Source organism: Microcaecilia unicolor, chromosome 11 (assembly GCF_901765095.1).
Source record: "Microcaecilia unicolor chromosome 11, aMicUni1.1, whole genome shotgun sequence".
Lineage (NCBI taxonomy): Eukaryota > Metazoa > Chordata > Amphibia > Gymnophiona > Siphonopidae > Microcaecilia > Microcaecilia unicolor.
Window position 1 is genome coordinate 190,804,462 of NC_044041.1, and position 22,479 is coordinate 190,826,940.

The 22,479-nt window shown below is 40.0% G+C and overlaps 1 protein-coding gene and 2 non-coding genes across 6 annotated transcripts; 2 read left to right on the forward strand and 1 right to left on the reverse strand.

The window, feature by feature from the left end:
• TAF12 (TATA-box binding protein associated factor 12) lies at positions 1 to 16,979 on the reverse strand. 4 transcript variants are annotated; one of them, XR_003943792.1, is made up of 8 exons: positions 16,635 to 16,979; positions 13,992 to 14,073; positions 8,887 to 9,138; positions 6,170 to 6,247; positions 4,443 to 4,557; positions 3,479 to 3,567; positions 379 to 473; positions 1 to 296 (listed from the first exon to the last, which is right to left on the reverse strand). XR_003943792.1 is itself a non-coding variant. In XM_030218655.1 (7 exons), the coding sequence occupies exons 2-7, from the start codon at positions 14,064 to 14,066 to the stop codon at positions 438 to 440; spliced, it is 645 nt and encodes a 214-aa protein (XP_030074515.1). In that variant the 5' UTR covers positions 14,067 to 14,073; positions 16,635 to 16,978; the 3' UTR covers positions 1 to 437. The 4 variants fall into 4 exon arrangements, 3 of the variants coding, with proteins under 3 accessions (XP_030074515.1, XP_030074516.1, XP_030074517.1); XM_030218655.1 differs by having other exon boundaries at positions 1 to 473; positions 16,635 to 16,978; XM_030218656.1 differs by lacking the exon at positions 13,992 to 14,073 and having other exon boundaries at positions 1 to 473; positions 16,635 to 16,975.
• Positions 16,980 to 19,835: 2,856 nt separating this feature from the next.
• Positions 19,836 to 19,907, forward strand: TRNAC-GCA. The gene has a single exon. It is a non-coding gene; the product is annotated as a tRNA-Cys (tRNA).
• A 608-nt stretch (positions 19,908 to 20,515) lies between these two features.
• Positions 20,516 to 20,652, forward strand: LOC115481288. Its single transcript, XR_003943943.1, has one exon. It is a non-coding gene; the product is annotated as a U11 spliceosomal RNA (small nuclear RNA).
• Positions 20,653 to 22,479: the final 1,827 nt, after the last annotated feature.

Sequence of the window (22,479 nt, forward strand, 5' to 3'; positions counted from 1 at the left end):
CCAATTTAGATTAATAACTTTATTGGTGAGAAATCAAATGCAAGTATTTATATAAACACTGACATTACAAGTACAAGGCAGGAGACTTAGGGCAGAATCAAGGATCCTCAGATATTTCCAATACTGTCCCCACAGACCACGACTTGCATAATCACTTAGATATGAAAGCATAAAGTCACACACAATGTCCTTCTACAGCTTCGCCTTCCTCTGGGGAACGAGGGAAGAATTTAAGCTGTCCTTTGGGCAGAGGTCCTCACAGGCACTAGACATATTGCTGCTCTTGAAGCCATTGATTAAAAAAAATAGAGAGATATATAGGCTTCTGAGAAATGTTAACCCTCTACTTCCCAAACAAAAGCATGTTCCCTGGAGGCTCCAGCTTGGGGCACATATGCCGAAATGCACCGTCAACAGCTCACTGCTGATCCTCTGGCTTATTTCTTTGTTGTTTTGCGGATCAAAGCCATTCTCTGCAACAGAAATAAAACCCACACGGCGAATCATCAACTGTATCTGCCGACAGATGTTATATTTCTAAGATTTTAATCTACAGAAATTAAAGCTAAGATTATAGTTTACCTTTGATAAATGCAGGATGCCATTAAATACAATATAAACTGCAAAAGGGGGAGGGGAAAATGGGACTTGATAAATTTTACTGACTGTATTTATGCATGTAACAAACTAAGGTGTATGTTTACTAAGGTGCGTTAGCGTTTCTAACGCACCTTTAAGTTTAAGGCGCGTTAAACGCTAACTTGCCTATGCATTTCTATGGGCGCGTTAGCGTTTAAAGCTCGTAACCATTTACGCGTGTTAAAAACACTAAACGTGCCCATAACGCACCTTAGTAAACATAGGCGTAAATGCACACCTGAGGTGAGAAGACCCTTGCCAGTCTGATCCTCAGCACCACTCCCCAGAATAGTTGCAGCAGTTTTCCTTTCCCCTCTGCACCTCCAGTGTACCCTACCTGCTTACCCTTGACGGATGGAGGATCTAACACAAATTCCCAAGGTATTTTCTTTTTTTTTTAACTGGTTTTTAGTTATTGGTTACCCTGGATGTTGGGTAATCTATTCTCGGACTCCGCTTCCTAAAAAAAAAAAAACCAACCCCCCCCCCCCCCCCCCACCAAGGTCCTTGGCTCAGTAGTGCCCAGTGAGTCCGAGGCTTTCATTTATGTAGAGATAAAATGGTAAATTATCGAATGTGATGCCTCTTTTGGTCCATTTTATCCAACTAGCCTTTGAAAATGTGACCTTATTTACCAGGTCAATGCAACCTAATTTGGGAATGACTTATGCACGTACACTCTATGCCACCTTACAACATCCGGGTTTGTTCTCAAAGTCGAAAGATACATAATTTAACAGGCCTTGAGGTGGGAACGTCAGGTGCTGGTTACTCCCAGACAGCCTTCTTATAACTGCTTTGTATCTTTTACACCTCCTATATCCTTCAAGTCTCAATAAATAGCTTTTAGCCTATTTTTACACCACCTTCTGCCATCACCCTACAAAAATGGTGTTATTTCAGAACTCCTTACTAGTTTGAAACCCAACATGGATGTTTGTAATTCACCCTGCAACATCGCTGCATTTTGCACGAGGTTGAAGTTTAGAATAACCCGATGGTTAGTGACAAAAATAAATCAGTCACAATAAGGGCGACGAATAAAGGGGGAGGGGGGGGACAGCAGACGATGTACAAACTTGCACCTTTATTAAACATCAAGGTCTTGACATGAGCCGTGTCGACCCACAAGGGCCTTCCTTCCTCAGGACTTTATTTCCAGGTATTTAAGTGAGTAGCACTGCAACCACACTACTGTTTTCTAGGCAATGTGTGTGATACTATAAGCTTCACCAACCTCCGGCATACACCAAAACCAGCAAGCAAAACACTTTAGGCGGTCAAGTTTGTTTTTAATAGAAAATGAAATATATATTTTTGGGCCCCCGGTGTCTGTGGTAGAATGGAGGACCACTGCCATGTTTTAATCTCTTCTTGTAGGTCAACGTTTCCCAAGTCAGTCCTGGAGTACCCTCTTTCCAGTCAAGTTTTCAGGATATCCACAATTAATATGTATGAGATCGATTTGCTTACACTGCCTCCATTGCATGCAAATCTCTTTAATGCATATTCATTGTGGATATCCTGAAAACCTGACTGGAAAGAGGGTACTCCAGGACTGACTTGGGAACCACTGCTGTAGATAATTTAACTTGGTTAAGACCAGAAACAAGTGGCAAAACCAGGAACACAACCTAGGTGTTTTAACTAAGTTCCATTCTTTATACACAATTTTCTTAGCAGCTGGTCTTGTTTGCAATGCCTAAGTTCTATTTTGATCATCATTTCCCATGTTTGTCATCCCGTATTTTTGCTATTTACATATGAGGTTCTTTTCTACTGTCTCTCTAGGTTTTTTTGATCACCAACTGTACTATTCTGTACCTATATTTTATGATTTTCAACAGTAAGGTTAGTCCTTATGTTTTTTTGATAGTCTCTTATTTTTAATTATTGTTTACATATGAAATATAGTTTTAGATATTTATGTTCACTGTGTTGCTGTCTTTAGTTTCAAACGCTTTTCTGGTTTTAGCCTTATTTTTGTTTGTTAAAATTAGTTGGTTTTATTGGTTTTTTTTGTTGTAATGTTTGATGCATATATGTATTCTTTATACAGTGTCAGACCCCCGAGGCAGACGGTTGATTCCGTCAAAACATGGCCCCATGTCAGGTCATACACTGGTGTGGTACTGAATAAAGTTGCTTTTATCAACCTTAGGCTGTGAAGATTTTTTTGGTCCACTTCCTACTTCTGTATTTTAACAGCTAGACAGGTCTCTTCCTTAGGTACCCTTATATTTCAACGGTTTTTATTGGTGATGTACCACGTCAAACAAAACCAATAAAGTCAAACATTTTGTAAACATTCAGTCATGTCATAATTGTACATGTGCATCTAGTCTAACATCATCATCATTATTTTACATCCTTTCCTCCCCCTTCCCCCCCCCAACCTCCCCTTTATTTTACTCCTTTACCTTTATCTACTTATTTCATGGTAATTATACTAGCAATATCTATTATAGGTCTTAACCGGTCCATCTGCTGGATGTCTCACTATCTAGGACGTATCCAATTTGTTAAGCACTGCACTTCTAGCCTTGTGGGAGATATTTTGTAAATATTTAGACCATATATTAACAAAGATCTTTCTTTTCTTTGGGTTACCGTAAGCCTCCCTGGCCTCCCAGAGCATTAGCTCATGGAACCTATTTCTCCAGTACCAAAAGGAGGATGGCTCAGCCTGCAGCCAATGTCTGAGTATGCATTTTTTCCCCACTGCATGGGCCTTACACAAGAATAACTCCTGATTTTTGTCTGAGATCCCATAAGCACTGCTTTTATTCAAAAGCACTCCTTAGGTACCCTTAAAACTACACCCTAGCAAGTCCCTCACCTGTTTGTGAGCTTCTGTCGTACAGGCTTTTTTGTAGGGTCGAATTTCTTCAGAACCAAAGCCTGGGATCCACATGTTCCACTGACGCTCTGAAATTAAAAAAAAATGTATGAAAAGTGATTTATACAAGACACCGCAACACTCAGTCCATACAGGCACATATACAAAGCTATCTATCCCGAGTTTATGCAATAAGGGACACAGTCAGTCCTGTCTATTAAGTTCCTATACATAGCAACTTTGGGGAGGGGGGGGGGGCATCTGTAGCCTAAAATGATACGACTATAGGACAAATCCAGGAGAGAAATAAAACCCAGGTTCAAAAATAAATATATTTCCTGATATATCAAGGGAATCGCAGACTAGGAGGTGTAAACTCTTGGCTTTTAAGCCAAGAATCATTGCCCTAGGCGGGACCTTCCTAGAGCGATTCCCTTGTAAGTGTCTTATTTCCTGATTACTTATTTGTTGAACCCAAGAAATTACAAGAGTTTGTGGAGTTAAACGAACAGACGAAGAACCCTCTGCAGCAACTTCCTTTAGTTACCATTGTACCAGCTGCAATTACCGATTAACCTTCCTCCCTCAGAAAACATGAATTTGTAAGATTAACCACGTGCTGTTTTTCTTATTTTCTTTGAGATTGTTTTCCTGATCTTGGATTCCCCAATTGTGGACAATTATATATATTGTTGAGAGAAAATGTTTTTTCTTTTTCCTTATATTAATTTCTGTTTTTCCTTACATTTACGTGATAAATGTGAATGTAATTAAGTAAAATGATAAATAAATAAATAAAAAAGAGAAATAAAACCCAGGACAAACTCCGTGACTGATCTCCTCACACTAGCCTGGTAGCCTCCCCCAAAACTGAGTGATTTGCTAACAGCAGCTTTCTCTAGCCAAGTGGGAAGGACAGAGGGTGGGGAAGAGAGAGCAAGAGACTGAACCTGTAGAATCATACCCAGATGCAGCTGTACATCTTTCACTTCCAGAGTGTTGGATTTGCGATGCCGAGCGAGTTGACAGGCTGCTGTCACCACACTCTCAATGAAGTCATCAGCAATCTGCAGTAACATCTATGAGACGGCCAAAATAAGAAGAAAATCCAATACACAGTTCCTCCAGTCACAGCTGCCAAGTTTATGCCAGAAATTAAGCTTAAAGTAGAAACATAGAAACATGACGGCAGATAAAGGCCATATGACCCATCCAGTCTGCCCATCCTCTGTAACCCCTACCTGTTCCTAAGTGAGCCCACATGCTTATCCCATGCCTTTTTCAAAATTCTGGAACAATCTTTGGGGGGGGGGGGGGGTGGAGTCTGGACAAGGAATACAATAGACAGAGAGGATAATGGTATATAGAGCTTTAAGAAGCACCAGTAAGGCAGTGAACCTTTACCAACACATTAAATATAGGAAAATGAAGAGGATGGCTATGACTAGACCATGAACGGATTATGAATGAGCATGGAGTATTTAAAAAGATTGGGGGGGGGGGAGGAGGGGGGAATAATAGTAACAAGGGGTTCAATCACGGAATAATGTAAGGTGTTACTATTGGAATTACGGTTTGAGTTTAATGTAACAAGCTGACTATTGTTTCTTTCAGTGTACATGGCAAAAGTGAAGGTAGTAAGGGGAGAGGGGGATAAGACAGGGTACTGTTATAAAAACAAAAACTGATGATAGCAACTTAAGATTAATGTACATAAGAACGATAGCTTTAAAATTTGTTATGTATGTACTCTAATGGATGTGTTACCAGGTGGAATCATCAATAAAAATGTTGGTACATAAAAATTCTGGAACAGTCCTCGACTCCACCACCTCCACCGGGAGGCCATTCCACACCTCCACCACCCTTTCTGTGAAATAATACTTCCTAGTGAAGAACTATGGGCTTCAAACTTTTTATCACCCTGCACGGCTCACTGGCTTGGATTCCTTGTAAGGAATTAAATCAGAGCAGGGGTGAAGCAAAGAGTAGAAGCAAACGCTGCACTTCTGTCTCTCACCCACTTCGTCTGTCTATATATTACTGCTGGGGAAATATGAAAAGTGAGTTACATGTGCGCCAGTGGATGGCAACTGCATAATTTGCTTATTCCTCAATTTTTGGCATGGAGCCATTTAAAATCAGACTGTTTTATCTTGCTAAACAGACAGGAGAGCCAGCAATTATACATATGTTTAAATCATTTTTATTGATGACAATAAGAACATATACAATTCTGTATTGATTTCCATCATCAGTTCCATTTTTATTCCCTTCCCACCCTCCCCTCTTCCCTCCTCTTCGCACTCCAAACTATCTTATACATACAGAGTTAACCATTAATTATGCAATTATACATATAACAGCAATATTTGGCTGATATATGGGTACGTTATACATTACGTTTGACTTATTTAGGGGACTTGACTTTAAATGCATAAGCACTGGCATGGTAGCCGGTCATACATATATAATTTAACAATTCTACTTAAACTTAACTTTAGATGACGGCCAGCTCCTTTGAATACTGGACTCTTATAATGAGGCAGCCGAATGGTCTATTAACATGGACCTGCAGGACTGTGTATTTCACCCAGCTTAAGAGGAAATGAAAATCAGCACTGGCGGAAAGCATGACCAGATGCATTTGGTGGAGCATCCAGTGCAGATGATGCACTAATCACCACTTACCTCCTCCACATCCTCATCCAGCTGTTCATTTGGATCTATTTCTCTCACTAGATCTTGTAACTTTTTCTTAGTTAAAACCTAATGTTAAAATAAACAAATTAGAATTCCTTCAGCACGTGAAGCACTTACAATGAAACACTGGCAACTACAAAAGTCCACTGACTTCTCTATACTGACCTACTGAAGACATAAGACAGAGCGTAAAGGGAGAATTCTTTAACATCTGAATGAACATTATAACCATATTGTGGAATTATAACAGTGCTGTGTATAATTTGCATGACCTCGCTCATAACGCCTCAGTCTATGGACACATATAAGGAATCAATTAGGCAAGTTAAGATTAAGAAATTCAAGCGGGACAAAAGAGATGATGATTAAAATAAAGCTTGTGTGTGGATTTATAAGAAATAACATGGTACAACAAGATAAATCCCCTTTTGAGGATGAATCTTTGTCATCTTGACTCGAGTTCAAGTGTCATATCATTTGCACACATAAGGCGTGTCTTAGCGAACCAGGATCCCAAAGTATTCGCCAATATAGTATTACTAAGTCATACACAAGTCAGCTTCTAAAGAGCAGTGTGGAAAAGAAACCATCCTGTTTTTATCCAATTACAAATACAAATCCTGAGGCACAGGGAGATGAGATGTACACAAGTGTCAAACTATACCCGAGATTTCTTGGCAAAGTTCTACTCACTAAACCACTCCTTTTTGTTACAATGCACCGACCCTTTAAAGAAAAGCAACTGCAACATCATTCAGTTTGAATGTTAGTAGTTTTTCAGCTAAATAGAGAGGGTATGGAAAACTTTCCTAAATGAAAGAAAAATGTCCCATACTTGCTTTATACATTTTAGAAAATTGTTTCATAAAATTAATCAGTAATGAATGCATACAAATATAAAATCAGTCCGACTATAATATTTCAAACAGTCAAAAACATCTGTAGATGGTTTTGGCTATAGTCATCTGACTGGTGGAAGCTGATATCGTGTTACCGATCACTACTGTCTGTAGTTAAATGGAGAGGTGCGGTAGCCGTGTTAGTCCACTCTTAAAGGTAATCAATAGAAAACAAAATAAAACATGGAAAAGAAAATAAGATGATACCTTTTTTATTGGACATAACTTAATACATTTCTTGATTAGCTTTCGAAGGTTGCCCTTCTTCGACAGAACATTTGCTTATTTCCGATCTGACGAAGAAGGGCAACCTTCGAAAGCTAATCAAGAAATGTATTAAGTTATGTCCAATAAAAAAGGTATCATCTTATTTTCTTTTCCATGTTTTATTTTGTTTGATTTCTATAGATTCTACATGGAATGTTGCTATTCCACTAGCAACATTCCATGTAGAAGTCGGCCCTTGCAGATCACCAATGTGGCCACGCAGGCTTCTGTGAGTCTAACGTGCAGGACGTCAGACTCACAGAAACAGAAGCCTGCGCAGCCTTCTACATGGAATGTTGCTAGTGGAATAGCAACATTCCATGTAGAATCTCCAATAGTAGCAACATTCCATGTAGAATCTCCAATAGTACCTATTTTACTGTCATAGTAATGCTTGAATGTTTTCACTTATATACACTGTCAGATAGCACATTTGCTTATTTCCGATCTGACGAAGAAGGGCAACCTTCGAAAGCTAATCAAGAAATGTATTAAGTTATGTCCAATAAAAAAAGGTATTATCTTATTTTCTTTTCCATGTTTTATTTTGATTTCTATTGATAACCTGTAGTTAAATGCAAAGCTTGGCAACTATGAGCTTTGAATTTGGTCCAGTATAGCATTTAAACCACAGCAAGGGGCCCCTTTACTAAAATGCATTGAACAGTTAATGTATGAATTAGCATGCACTGTTAGCTCACTAGTGAGGTAACTTTACCATGGTGCATGACAGTGCACACTAATTTGCGCATTTCATTACACGCTGTGTTAGGGGACAGAACTAGGCATGGACTGCATACTGCTGCAGTTAGCATACAGTACTTATTGTATGAAACCTTCTCTCAAGGGATAGCAATACTGTTTGCGATTCGCATGCATGCACTTAACATGCAGTAAACAATATTTCAGGGAGGTAAATGCAAGGGACATGCTGGACACACCCAATAGTCAACACAAGCCTTGGCATTTACTGCGCATTAAACCTAACCTACCACACTTTACTAAAGGAACCCCTAGGAATCTTGATTGATCCCCTTCCCCCTCCAAATATTTCACTTTAACTACTTGGCTACCTGAGAAAATTATACATGACAAAGATGTTTAAAAATATGTACAATATTAACTAAATATATGGTTCAGCTAACATGCTGAATCAGATCAGAAAGTCGACTTAGGTCACAGGAAAACTTTTATGCAAACAAGAAAGCGTATGAACAGGTAATTTTTCTAGAAAACCTACGTCTTTGTAGCTAAGTACTTGCTGGGCCCTGCCATGAAGAAAGGAAACTCAGGCATTTTCACAGATGCAACAGAAGTAACAAAGAGGCTCATTTTCAAAGCACTTAGACTTACATAGTTCTATGTAACTTTGTAAGTGTAAGTGCTTTGAAAATATGCCCCCCAATTTACTGTGTTCTTCAAAAAGCAAATATAATCCCGTATGCACTTCATGGCTATGTGAACAGAGTCAAGTCCCTGGTCACCTATACTGAAATGCTACTACAGATCAAGCCAAGATTAATGTGAAGATTGCTCTACCTGGTTGCTTTCAGGGCTAATACGGCCTCCTCCGCTTGGGGTTCCAGGCATCTTTGCCACAGCGGAGCTGTTGGCCATAGGGCTTTGCTGTGGCGTGCTGACAGGTTCAGATTTGATAGAGGAGAAATTAGACAAGTTGATCAGGGTAGAGGGTCCGAACTGGTTCATTATCTGATGGGCTTTTGCCTGGAGATCATACAGCTTTTCTAGATCCTGCTTCTGTTTGGGATTGTGGGGACCCAAACCTATCAGCTGAAAGACGGAAACAGGCAAAAGGCATAAAGGGGAGAAACATCCTCTCCTCCCCTGTCTCCTGTCAAGAAAATCACATCAGGGTCTCCTGAAATACAGGAAGTGTTTTCATTCGCAGTGTAAAATAAACCAAACAAGTAGCTATTGGGCTTACAAACTTAGTTCTACAAAGACATGCATGTCTGTCTCTCATTTTCAGCTATGTGTTCAGATTTCCAGTTAAAATTACAGTTTTTTATTCTCCTGAAATGTTTCCCCCCGATAAGTAAGATATACTATATTCAATCAAAAAAAGTGTCTGAAATTCAATCAGGCTTACAAACCATTGAATTTTTAAATCAAAATAAGGACAGTTTGAATTTGTCTGAGCTTCTAGAGACTTCTATGACCGAGGATTCTGAAAGATGTACTTTAATAGTGACTTTTGTATTTGAGCAAGACTTAGAATCGGTTAAACGTTTATACTTTAGAAACGCAAAAGCCCTTTTTTGGGCAAAAAGGTATGGATGTTCCCAGATGTGACTAAACCTACTCAAGAGCGACGGAAAGTTTTCTTAGCTCTTAGAGCTGAAACATTAGCTCTGGGGACATCATTTTATCTTAATTACCCCTGTAAGTGTGTGGTAAAGTACATATTCTTTCAACCTGAACATCTTAGTGAATTTGTTAAAGTTAAGAAATTGGCTACTGGTTAATACCAGCTTCTAGTCGAGAATAATGTTTAGACGGATAGGTGCATGTTAAGCTATACATCTGCTATAATGTTTTGTTTTTCCTCTTAAGACTTCTCCTGTTATTTTCCTTTCATGTGATCCCCCATTCTTGTGGTCTAAGGAAGATGAGTGAAAACATTTTCTTTATTACTTGCATGTCATGATTTCAAAATATGTATCTGTATTGCCTACTCAAGTTTATAAATGGCTTGTAAAAAATTCTAAAATGGAAAAAAAAAAATTACAGTTTTACTTCACCATTATTGTGAAGGAGAAATGGAATAAGAAACTAACAGTACAATACCTACTTCAAATCCCACAGCAGCTCCTTTTGGCCTTGGACAACTCAACCCTCCATTGTCTTGAGTCTAATACCATGCAGGTTCCGGCAGCAATGCCAGTCTACATCATGCCACACCCATATTAGGTAGCAGCAAAATAGTGGTGCCTCACAATGCAAAGAGAAGGCAATAGCAAACCACCCTTGTATCATGCAAGGGGGGGAGGGGGGAGTACCCTTATTGTGTGGTTGGCAGGAGTCAAGTTCGACGTGAAGGCGCATCTGCATCTGGATGACCAACATCACTAAGAAACTGATGAAAATGTGTAGAAGCATACTCTAACTTCTTTACAAATTCAGAGCTACACTCACTATAATACTATATACCCTCAAAAAAAAAAAAAATCAGAGAATACACTCTCAGTAATGGCACAAATTTCTATACAGCTGCTCTCTCAGCCTTCTCAGGACCTGTGAGGGTAGAGGAAAAGAGTATGCCTGCTACTCCCTAACAGGTTCCACATAAACAATAAGGCAAGAATGCTTTTTTATTCCATCCAAACCCTAAACTTTAAAGAAAATGGCTGTAAAAGATGTTCTCTCTCTAACTGAAAGTGTACAGCAATAAGTGTTACAACTAAGTTGGATAGACTGAAAAATGTAAAAATGTGTGCCATTTCCTGCATCAAAGAGACAGCTCTTGCATTACATATCAATTCAGTACGACTGCAACAAGGCACTGGAGAACTCCATTCCTCAACATATATTGAAAATGTGGGATACAAATGCAACAAAAAAAACTCGACTGGGTTGCAGCCCTCAAGGACCAAGGTTGCCCACACCACAAAACTCACCATATGACCTCCTAGCTGGTAATTAGACTTAAGCACTCTCCCATAAAGAATAAGGTCTGTAATTGTTATCTTTACTCTTCTGGATACAAATGGCTGGGCCATGAGACGAGGATAAATACTTCTCCCTTCTTGCACCTCAAATCTAGAATCTCCCCTTCAAGGAGAAGCAACATCACACTCCTCATACCCTGGCTTAGGAGTGAGGTTCATTACTGTTCTGGTATACATAAAATCCACCCAGTTAAAGACACTGCTACTGAGGGAACAAGTGTATGAAGAAACATGGAAAGTCCAGCTCAATGCATTGCACCCTGTCCTAGCATATTGCACAAGCTGGGCAGGGAAATTGTCTAACGCAGGGGTGGGCAACCTTGGTCCTTGAGGGCTGAAACCCAGTCGAGTTTTTTTTGTTGCATTTGTATCCCACATTTTCCCACCAATTTGCAGGCTCAATGTGGCTTACATTATGCCGTGATGGCGATCGCCATTTCCGGGTAGAGAGTTATAGGTGGTATTACATTAAAGCAGAAGAATAGTGCAATAAAATACAAAGAGGTATTGCATTGACATTAGTTACTAAGTTATAGAATAGCATTAAATAATCAGATATAGAGAGTTCATTTCCGGGATGATCGATAAGTTCGTTCCAGCATGAAAGCTAAAAGTGGTAGTGTGAATTGTGTTGCTTTATGAGTGGTAGCGGAGGTTAGATCTGGTGCTGAGAATTCATTTTTTTTATCTAGTTCCGGGTCAGCTAATTATGTTTATTTAGGATTGGTCGTTGTGGTATGCCTTTTTGAATAGGTTGGTTTTCAGTAGTTTTCGGAAGATTGTTAGGTCGTGAATTGATTTTATGGCCTTTGGTACTGCATTCCAGGATTTCCCCAATGAACATGCACGAGATTTATTTGCATACAATGAAGACAGTGCACGTTATGTTATACAAGGCTTACTGTCTGCAAATTAGTTCACTGCAGATTACAAATGAAAGAAAAGAATACCGAGACATAAGTTCAGGAATTATATTATATCGTATATCACTCATCATAGTAATCATGAAAAACATGTAATAACCAAGCCTAGTTATATCAAATATTCATGAAACAAGATTGTCTTAAGAACTTTACAAAATAATGGATAATTCTTGAGCAAGCATATTCATTGGGGAAATCCTGAAAAGCCGTCTGGGTTGCAGTCCTCAAGGACCAAGGTTGCCCAGCCCTGGTCTAAAGTGATGATACCAAAGTAGAACATAATTCACCTTTACTTTTCAGCTCTGAAAGGTAAAATTTTAAAAGGAGAGATTAAAACTCTCTAAAACTACTGCAGAGTGATTTTTTTTTAAAGAATTTCTCTCTTCTCTCTCTCTCTAGGGGGCCCTTTTGCTAAAGCTTAGTGCACGCTAAATGCTAAGAAGCTCATAGGTATAAAATGGGCTTCTTCGCACTTAACGCACGCTAACGTGTATTAACATGCGCTACGATTTAGTAAAAGGGCCCCTTGAGCAATCTATACAAAATTAGTATTAAAACACACCAAGATAAGTAAACATTTTAGTAGTTAACTATCCCACAGCAAGCTCATGCACACTACAAAAAATGTTGACGTGATTCAAGGTGAAAATGTTATTTTAGCTTCTAAACTAGCAAAGCAATTTAGGGATTTCTGTAAATTATGCTGGAAAAATTCAAACTTTACCCATTTTGCATTATTAGTAGGGATCATTAAAATTGTTCTGGATTTATTTCATATTATCATGAGAAAGTTTTATTTGCATATTGGGGAACCACTGAATTTTAGGAAAAGTACTGCTTTACCAGTTTCTGCTTATCTTCCTAGATGTTTTTACCATGACAGCTGAATCTTTGAAACACTGGTGTTTAAAATCAACAAGTAGTCAAAACATTTTACAGCAATTCACCAGTATCTGCAAACCACTAAACCAGGGAAAGACAATAGTCTTAAGTAATGACAGTATGTCATAAGAACATACGTGTTGCCATTCTGGGACAGACTGAAGGTCCATCAACAAGCCCAGCATCCTGTTTCCAACAGTGGCCAATCCAGGTTACAAGTACCTGGCAAAATCTCAAAACAGTACAATACATTTTATCCTGCTTATCCTAGAAATAAGCAGTGGATTTTCCCCAACTCCATTAATAATAACTTATGGACTTCTTTTTTAGGAAGCTATTCAAACCTTTTTTAAACCCCACTAAGCTAACTGCTTTTACTACATTCTCTGGCAACGAATTCCAAAGTTTAATTACACGCTGAGTGAAGAAATATTTTCTCAGATTTGTTTTAAATGTATTACTTTGTAGCTTCATTGCGTATCCCCTAGTCCTAGAATTTTTGGAAAGAGTAAACAAGTGATTCACGTCTACCCATTCCACTCCACTCATTATTTTATAAATCTCTATCATATTTCCCCTCAGCTGTCTTTGCTCCAAGCTGAAGAGCGCTAGCTGCTTTAGCCTTTTCTCATAGGGAAGACGTCCCATCCCTTTATCATTTTTGTCGCCCTTCTCTGTACCTTTTCTAATTCCACTATATCTTTTTTGAGATGCGGTGGTGACCAGAATTGCACACAGTATTAGAGGTGCGGTCGCATTATGGAGCAATACAAACACATTATAACATCCTCATTTTTGTTTTCCATTCCTTTCCTAATAAAACCTAACATTCTATTTGCTTTCTTAGCCACTGTCGCACACTAAACAGTTATTAACATCAAAAAATGTATACTGTAAAGCCACAAATAAACAAAAGGAAAAAGATTTTCCCAATATTAAGTACACAATTTTCAAATGGTAGCTACAATACAAAGAAAGAAAGAAAATTCTATTCTGGTTTCCCAAGTACTGATAGATTTAAAGAATAAAATTATTTCTAATTTTGATGATCCCTATGTTATAGCTGATCAGACTGCACTTGGAAAAAAAAACTGGATGGGGGAAGGTGCACCTTTTCTATACTGCACATCTCCATGCTCATTTTACTTACAGCTATCTGAGTACCTAGATCTTTAATTACATCAGCTACTGCTGTAGGCCCAGTGAAAACAGAGGCCATTTTCATAGACTACCTGTAAATAAACAGGAATTGTTGAATAAAGGGGTGGGTCTGTTATTTCTCTAGATAATATTTCACCAAATAACACCTGGAAAGAGAACACAAAATTAAGTAACAAAGAAAAAAAAAAAGCATTTCTGACTAGATGATTGTATATGGTAATAAGGGCCATACCTGAAGCAATTTAACAAAGATAACCAATGCACAGCATTTAAAGCAGCAGATGCTTCAAAGCAGTATTATCCCTATGTTGCCGTTCTTTTTCGTTAAAGATTTTATGTCCTAAACTTGTACATGTTTTATTGCATTGACATTGCGTTATTAAAACAATTCTCTCTGAATTTACTTTGATTGCCTTTAAGGGTGTGAATTGGGTCTTAGGCATCAATGCATTCTCTCCATCCCAAATGTGGACCTGCTGAAAAAGTAAGGACTCAAAAAGTCCCAAAGTCTTCTGCTCCCCCAGATAGCTAGGGGTGCTGCTAAGACAGCATTTCACAATCCTTGGGGAAGTGGACCCTGGTCACTGTGACACCTTAACTAAATAAAGAGTTCGTGATTGCAGGGCTCTGGAGGGTGAGGTGATGCATGGTCCCCGGCCCAGAATCATCACTGTAAGAACCAGAGTAGAGGTCTGACCCCTTTCTATGTCTCCAGGAAAAATGCAGTTCCTAGATACATAGTGAGAGGAATGTAAAATAAGGGAAAGAATCCTAACCCTAGTTCCTACAAAGCTGGAAAGCGAAACAGGAGAAAATCCCAAGGTTAAAAAGTAATTAAGAAAAGAATGAAAGAAAAGAACCCATAAGAATACTCTGCATTACTGCTCAAGCAGTCCCACCATCTATACTACATTTCGGTGCCTGCTAGTGCCAAACAGGTCCTATTTACAGAGCTGCCAAGTTACCCATTCCAGGAGGGAGCCTTTTTGGCCAGTCCTGATTTTAAACTTACATCCCAAAGCAGTGTAGTATTTGTAGTCCATGATTCTAGCCATTGAAATCAGTGCTGCAGGTCCCATAATGCACCAGGATGAAGTTGGCAGAAATGCAGGACCGGCCAAAAAGTCTCCCTCCTGGAATGCGTAACTTGGCAGCTCTGTATTTACCACAGCAACCACCATAAGCGTAAAAGGGATGAGGTATAAAATGCAACCTAAAAAGCCAACTCATGTGATTGCCTCTCACCTACCCAAATCCATCCTGTTAGAATGTCAATGAAATGCTTTGATGTCCCCATGCATACCTCCGACCCACCCCCATCCTCCCACCCTGTCAGACTGTCATAGTAATGCTTGAATGTTTTCACTTATATACACTGTCAGCTAGCACATTTGCTTATTTCCGATCTGACGAAGAAGGGCAACCTTCGAAAGCTAATCAAGAAATGTATTAAGTTATGTCCAATAAAAAAGGTATCATCTTATTTTCTTTTCCATGTTTTATTTTGTTTGATTTCTATAGATTCTACATGGAATGTTGCTATTCCACTAGCAACATTCCATGTAGAAGTCAGCCCTTGCAGATCACCAATGTGGCCGCACAGGCTTCTGCTTCTGTGAGTCTGACGTTCTGCACATACGTGCAGGACGTCAGACTCACAGAAACAGAAGCCTGCGCAGCCTTCTACTTGGAATGTTGCTAGTGGAATAGAAACATTCCATGTAGAATCTCCAATAGTAGCAACATTCCATGTAGAATCTCCAATGGTATCTATTTTACTGTCATAGTAATGCTTGAATGTTTTCACTTATATACACTGCCAGCTAGCACATTTGCTTATTTCCGATCTGAGGAAGAAGGGCAACCTTCGTAAGCTAATCAAGAAATGTATTAAGTTATGTCCAATAAAAAAGGTATCATCTTATTTTCTTTTCCATGTTTTCTTTTGTTTGATTTCTATAGATTCTACATGGAATGTTGCTATTCCACTAGCAACATTCCATGTAGAAGTCGGCCCTTGTAGATCACCAATGTGGCCGCGCAGGCTTCTGCTTCTGTGAGTCACAGAAACAGAAGCCTGCGCAGCCTTCTACATGGAATGTTGCTAGTGGAATAGCAACGTTCCATGTAGAATCTCCAATAGTAGCAACATTCCATGTAGAAGTCGGCCCTTGCAGATCACCAATGTGGCCGCGCAGGCTTCTGCTTCTGTGAGTCTGACGTCCTGCACGTACGTGCAGGACGTCAGACTCACAGAAACAGAAGCCTGCGCAGCCTTCTACACGGAATGTTGCTAGTGGAATAGCAACATTCCATGTAGAATCTCCAATAGTAGCAACATTCTATGTAGAATCTCCAATAGTATCTATTTTACTGTCATAGTAATGCTTGAATGTTTTCACTTATATACACTGTCAGCTAGCACATTTGCTTATTTCCCATCTGAGGAAGAAGGGCAACCTTCGAAAGCTAATCAAGAAATGTATTAAGTTATGTCCAATAAAAAAAAAAGGTATCATCTTATTTGCTTTTCCATGTTTTATTTTGTTTGATTTCTATTGATAACCTTGAGAGATTGAAATGACTTAAGTATTAGGAGGCAAGCCGGTAGTTTCCACCCGCTGACACTCACCTCAGGCTTCTTCCCTGTCAGCTCTCTTACGCGGGACCAGGACTCTCTTCACCCGGTTACGGAGAAATCACTCCGCCAGCCGGTCAGGCCCCCGCGGCGAACACCAGACGCTTCTCCCGGGGACACTAACCAGCTCCGCTCACTCTACCCGTCCATGGCGCGCTCAGACTTCAGGGAAGGAGACGAGTAACCGCCGCGGCACAGGCGCTGCCAGACCTCCAGACCCCGCCACCACTACACTTCCCCCCACCTCCAGACCCCTCCGGCTAACGGAAATGGCTTGAGAGAGAGCGAGCGGCTCCTCCACCGTTAGGCCCTGCCTAGGTCTCCCTACTTCCGCTCCAGGCCGGAAGCACTTCCCCCTACCCGTCCAATCAGGTTTAACGACAGAGGGGAGACGTCACGAGCCTATCGGGCCTATTGTGTGTGGGCTGAAGTCAGTGGGCGGAGCTGAGGGGAGACGTCACGAGCCTATCGGGCCCATTGTGTGTGGGGCTGAAGTCAGTGGGCGGAGCTGAGGGGAGACGTCACGAGCCTATCGGGCCTATTGTGTGTGGGCTGAAGTCAGTGGGCGGAGCTGAGGGGAGACGTCACGAGCCTATCGGGCCCATTGTGTGTGGGGCTGAAGTCAGTGGGCGGAGCTGGCCGCCATATTGAGGGACGTCACGCAAAGCATTGATGACAGACTCGGTTAAAAACAATTGCAAAGTCAAACTTGCGCGCGGGTTTTATGGGTTTATTAAATCTCCTTGGCTTTGCGTCCTTTATGTTAGGAGGGGATCTAAGGGGAGTTGGGGGCGGGGTCTATGAAGGGGGGGAGGGGGTATATTCAAAATGTATTTGGCAGCGCTCCACATCTTGCTTTGTTATTTTGTTGTCTTCAGTGCTGCGCTATATATGCCTTTATTTTTGTTTTTGCTGACAATAAAGTTATTTCTATGTGAAAACAATAGCAAACGCGTAATTTTTTTAATTTCATTTATATTTTTATTTATTTGAAAGCTTCCCATATGTACATATATATATATCATAAAATAAAAATTGGAAACCATGAAAACAGCATAAAAATTATTGTAGCTGGTAGAAACTGCAGTAATAAACTCTGTGTATTTTGTGTTCATTTTTCTACACGGTTTTATACAATACTGTAATATATGGCCAGATCTCAGTGAGGATATCCTGTTTCCTGATGGGTTCATCTTAAGTATTGTAATCTGCCTGGGGAAGGCCGGTCTTATTAACATGGAATATATTGAAATTAAATGGAAGCAAAATTAAACTCTCCTTTCATTGGGGCGCATGGAATCACATCTTCACCTCTTCTCTTTTGTACAAGTTTACATTTTAAATACATAAATGGATTTATTCTGTTTTGAGCATGTTTCAGGAGCAAGTGGAGGCGGGGCTAGTGGGTGGGAAGCAGGGCTAGTGCTGGGCAGACCTCTATGGTCTGTGCCCTGAAAATGGCAGATACAAATCAAAGTCAGGTATACACATAAAGTTAACTTATAAGTTCTATTGTCTATCATCGGCATTAAAAAAAAAAAAACCTCTATGTGCTATTTTTAATGCAAAAAATATATAATATGCTCTATTGCAAATAATTTTTCAAAGTAGCTGTAGTTAACTTATAAGTTATTCAACCACTGCTCAAGTCTGATGGTAGCCAGCTGATATATGTGACTTTGAGGAGAATTAAACCTTTTTTGGAATCTCTGTTCATCCTGTGGAACATTCCTCCACCCTGTTAGCTGTCTGTTTGACTTCTGTGGAAGGACTCTCCTGCCTTTCGTTCTTTACATTTGAAAATACAGTGAGGCAGAATAATAGAATTCAGTAACATCATGGGAGCAACTAGATGGATGTGTCTGAAACATTTAATAACATTGAGATTAGCATATATATTCAACTGGGCATTTAAAAGTCTGTCCTGTAACGATGCCGCATGTTCAGAAATCGTAGCCATAAGTATAGACAGTTATTAAAACATTATCACATGCATACATCAGAACAGGCATCCATGCGCACATTGCAAAAGTAAACAACAACTTCTACAGCGTAATTTTTATTCCCTCATTTCCATCTTTCAAAATTCTAGACAACAGATGTACAGATCAGTAGGACCCAAAACAGTCCAAAATTAGAAAAGTCAGAAATAACACCTTACCTTTTGCCTTTGGGTTTAAAAAGCAATACCATGTGCATGTAAGGTCTGGATAAATTAATTAAGACCATAGTAACCTAGTTGATGACAGCAGATAAAGACCTGTATGGTCTATCCAGTCAAAGGTTATAGCAAATACCCCAAATATGTAATACTTGGTAGCAATAATGAAACAGTGATGGAATATTCACATAGCAGGCAGCCAACAAATTTATTTTCCACTGAAAATAATTAACTTTGTATGAACTTGGTGGATAATAGTGTGCTGCTTGCATTTACATTCAAACAGACTTTAAGTAAAAATAAATATATACAACAGAACTGGCACATTTACTCCCTTGTTTACAAAATCACACTAGCAGTTGCTGTGTGGCAATGCTAACAGCCCATTCAAGGTGTTAGGCTAGTGGTAGTCCCAGAAGAGTGAGGGGTAAACCCATGTTGGGCTTACCACTGCTCTGTAAAAGGGCCCCTAGTGGTTGCTACTACTACTACTACTTATAATTTCTATAGCATGCATTCTGCTCAGTTGATTGATTTTTATTTATTTATTTTCGTTCTTATTTATTTAGCAACACGTTTCACTTTTCTTCAGTGATGCTGAAACAGATACAAATTAATGATGAACATACATTAATTTAGCTGAAATGCTGGATTTAAAAAAATGTTCTCCTGTTTTGAATTTGAATTAAAATATTTTTCGTTTATTTCTTTTCTTTATATAAACCTGTTTTCTTACAAAAAGATGTTAAAAGAGGAAAGTGATCTTAATTATGTTTAACTACCAACTGGAATGAACCTAATATTTCTGTTTTTATTGCTCCTGCTTTAAGCTTGATCTGCAAATCATTTAAATGCCTTTTGTCTGCATTTCACTTTTTATTGTGGTATATGTAGTCCACCTTCGTTCCATTTAAAGGTTATAAATCCTGGAAAACATAATAACTGTTCAAAATACTGCTGAATAAAGGCATTAAAACACAGTGATGGATCTCTCTTAATATTGTGTAACTTCCTGGCGGCCTAGGAACACGACCGGGGGTATAGCTCAGTGGTAGAGCATTTGACTGCAGATCAAGTGGTCCCCGGTTCAAATCCGGGTGCCCCCTCAAAATTTTTTACCTTGCATTTTTAACATTATTATCCTTGTTCAATTTATTACAATTTAAACATGGCATTTGGCACTGTTTTTCATTTTCTGAACATACGTTTCTTGAAAGCAGCTCACTCTCCCACTTTCAAAATAATATTGAAGAGGGGAGGAGCCACGCAGCCGGAGACGTTCCTAAACAAAAAGCCTGTGTGATTCGGACCAGGAGATGTTGCTGCCACAAACTGTGGACTCTTCTTCTTGGCTGCCCTTAGCAGCTCATGTTATTACGAAACGGGTTAAAATTCACCGACTTTTAAAAGCAAAACAACCAAGGGCAAAACACTAGGCTTTTCCGGACTACCCTTCCCAGCACGCCTATAATTTGCATATGTTTCCCAGCATGCCTACTGCTTTACATAATTAATACTGGACACTTTTTTCGAGAGAATTGGTGCAAAAATGATGAGGGGATTCCACAAGGATCTAAACTCATTTTGCAGTTGCACTGATTATAGGTAGTACTTTGATCATTCTCGCAAGGCATTCTTTGTTTTCATATTGTTCACCTCCTCTGCAAAAGGACTCTGGCAGGATCCCCTGGACTCCTTGCGAAGGGAAACGTTTAAAAAGGGCTTCTGCTATGTATGGCACATAGGTTGATCCAGTTGCTGGGTCTTTCTGTGCGGAATCGACATCAAGAGATTTCGGAAGCACAATTTTTGCACTTGGGGCTGTTAGTGATCTTTGGTCCGGGCGCCCCTATTTTATGCTTTGTGAAAAAGAAGAATTAAAGTTTTGTATTGTTTTTGTATCAAGTTTGGTTATGTGGTGATATGTGAGTAGTGTATGCAATAAAAATAGAGTTAGATTGGAAGAGAAAGGTGTGATGCTGGTAAATAAACAGATGCAAGCGACAGCTTTTTTTGCGTAGCGATGGCTAAATCTCAGTGTGAAGCTATGCCTGGAGGAGTGTTGATATCACTACAAATTTCTTCATACAGTAATGGATGCATAGAATAATGTCTTCAGAAACACTTATATGACTGGAGAAACTTTGCTTCAATTTATGGTTTTTGGTTCTTGAATAAACTAGATGGGCTGAAGATAGGACCCGAAGTGGTGAACTGGATTAGGAACTGGTTGACGGGCAGACGCCAGAGGGCGGTGGTAAATAGAGTTAGCTCGGAGGAGGGAAAGGTCAGTAGTGGAGTCTTCAAATATATATAAATGTATTCCTCTCACCAAATAGTAGGCAGTTCAAACAAAGGTTCTGCACTCTTTAAACACAAAGAGGAAAAAGCCTCAATAGACCTCTGCTATTTCACATAATCATAGCCACTTGGGGTTCTATTGTCTATCATCGGCATTAAAAAAACGTCTATGTGTTATTTTTAATGCAAATAATATATAATATGCTCTACTGCAAATAATTTTTCAAAGTAGCTGTAGTTAACTTATAAGTTATTCAACCACTGCTCAAGTCTGATGGTAGCCAGCTGATATATGTGATTTTGAGAATTAAACTTTTTTTAATATCTCTGTTCATCCTGTGGAACATTCCTCCACCCTGTTAGCTGTCTGTTATTCAAGAGCCTCCTGTGGGGAACCTTGTCAAAAGCTTTGCTGAAATCTAAGTAGATTACGTCCATAGCACGTCCTTGATTTAATTCTCCGGTCACCCAGTCAAAGACTTCAATGAGATTCGTTTGGCACGATTTCCTCTCACGCCAGCACACCTCTGCCTCCCTGCAGCCCCCTCCTCTCACACCAGCACACTGTTACCTTCCTTCCTTCCTGCAGGTCCAGGGTGGCTGCTGCTTCCTTCTCCTTCTCCCACCGCCGCTGCACTGCTTGCAGCTTACATTTTTGGGCCGTCCGCGATTCACACAGGCACTCCAGGGCCTTCCCAGTCTGTTGCGTCCGGCCCTATCTGGTGCAACGGCCAGACGCGGCAGAGGGAAGTCCCCGCAGTGCCTGTGTGAATCGCGGACGGCCCAAAAATGTAAACTGCAGCGGTGGTGGGGGAAGAATCAGGAAGTGGCAGATAACGGACCTGCAGGAGGAGAATATAGGGAGCGATGCACCGCGACACCCCTGAGAGTTCGCTGCAGCGCACCAGGGTGCCGTGGCACACAGTTTGGGAACCACTGGATTAAACTATTACTATTCATTATTAGACCTTAATATGTAGGTACTTTTTTCTCTGTCCCTAGAAGGCTCACAATGTAAGCTTTTGTACCTGGGGAAAGGACTTGCCCAAGGTCACTAGCAGAACCATAAGCCCTATATGAAGTATGAGATAAATCAAAATATGTATACTCAAGGTGAGAGGCCATTTGAGAAGTATGATTGAGATGTGCAAATGCCCCAAAGGTAGTCATAGTGTACAAGAAACAAAACACTTTTCAGTGGAAAGGCAGTTCTACAGCACAGGGTAAGGAGACAGACATAGGCAGGACTTAAGTTATGGGAAAACAGCGTCTTCTCGAACAGGCTGCAGGGAAGACAAGGGGAGCAGCAGTGTCTCCGAGCTGCTCCCACCACTACCATTCCCCTTCCCTGTGCTGTCAGTAGCTTGGGGACACTGC

Excerpts from the sequence above, each read along its gene's own strand:
- TAF12 (XM_030218655.1), bottom strand. The coding sequence starts at position 14,066 with ATGAAAATGGCCTCTGTTTTCACTGGGCCTACAGCAGTAGCTGATGTA. Across the intron at positions 6,248-8,886 it reads TTAGCCCTGAAAGCAACCAG|GTTTTAACTAAGAAAAAGTT; the intron begins GTAGAGCAATCT and ends TTTTAACATTAG. Across the intron at positions 474-3,478 it reads CGACAGAAGCTCACAAACAG|AGAATGGCTTTGATCCGCAA; the intron begins GTGAGGGACTTG and ends TTTCTGTTGCAG.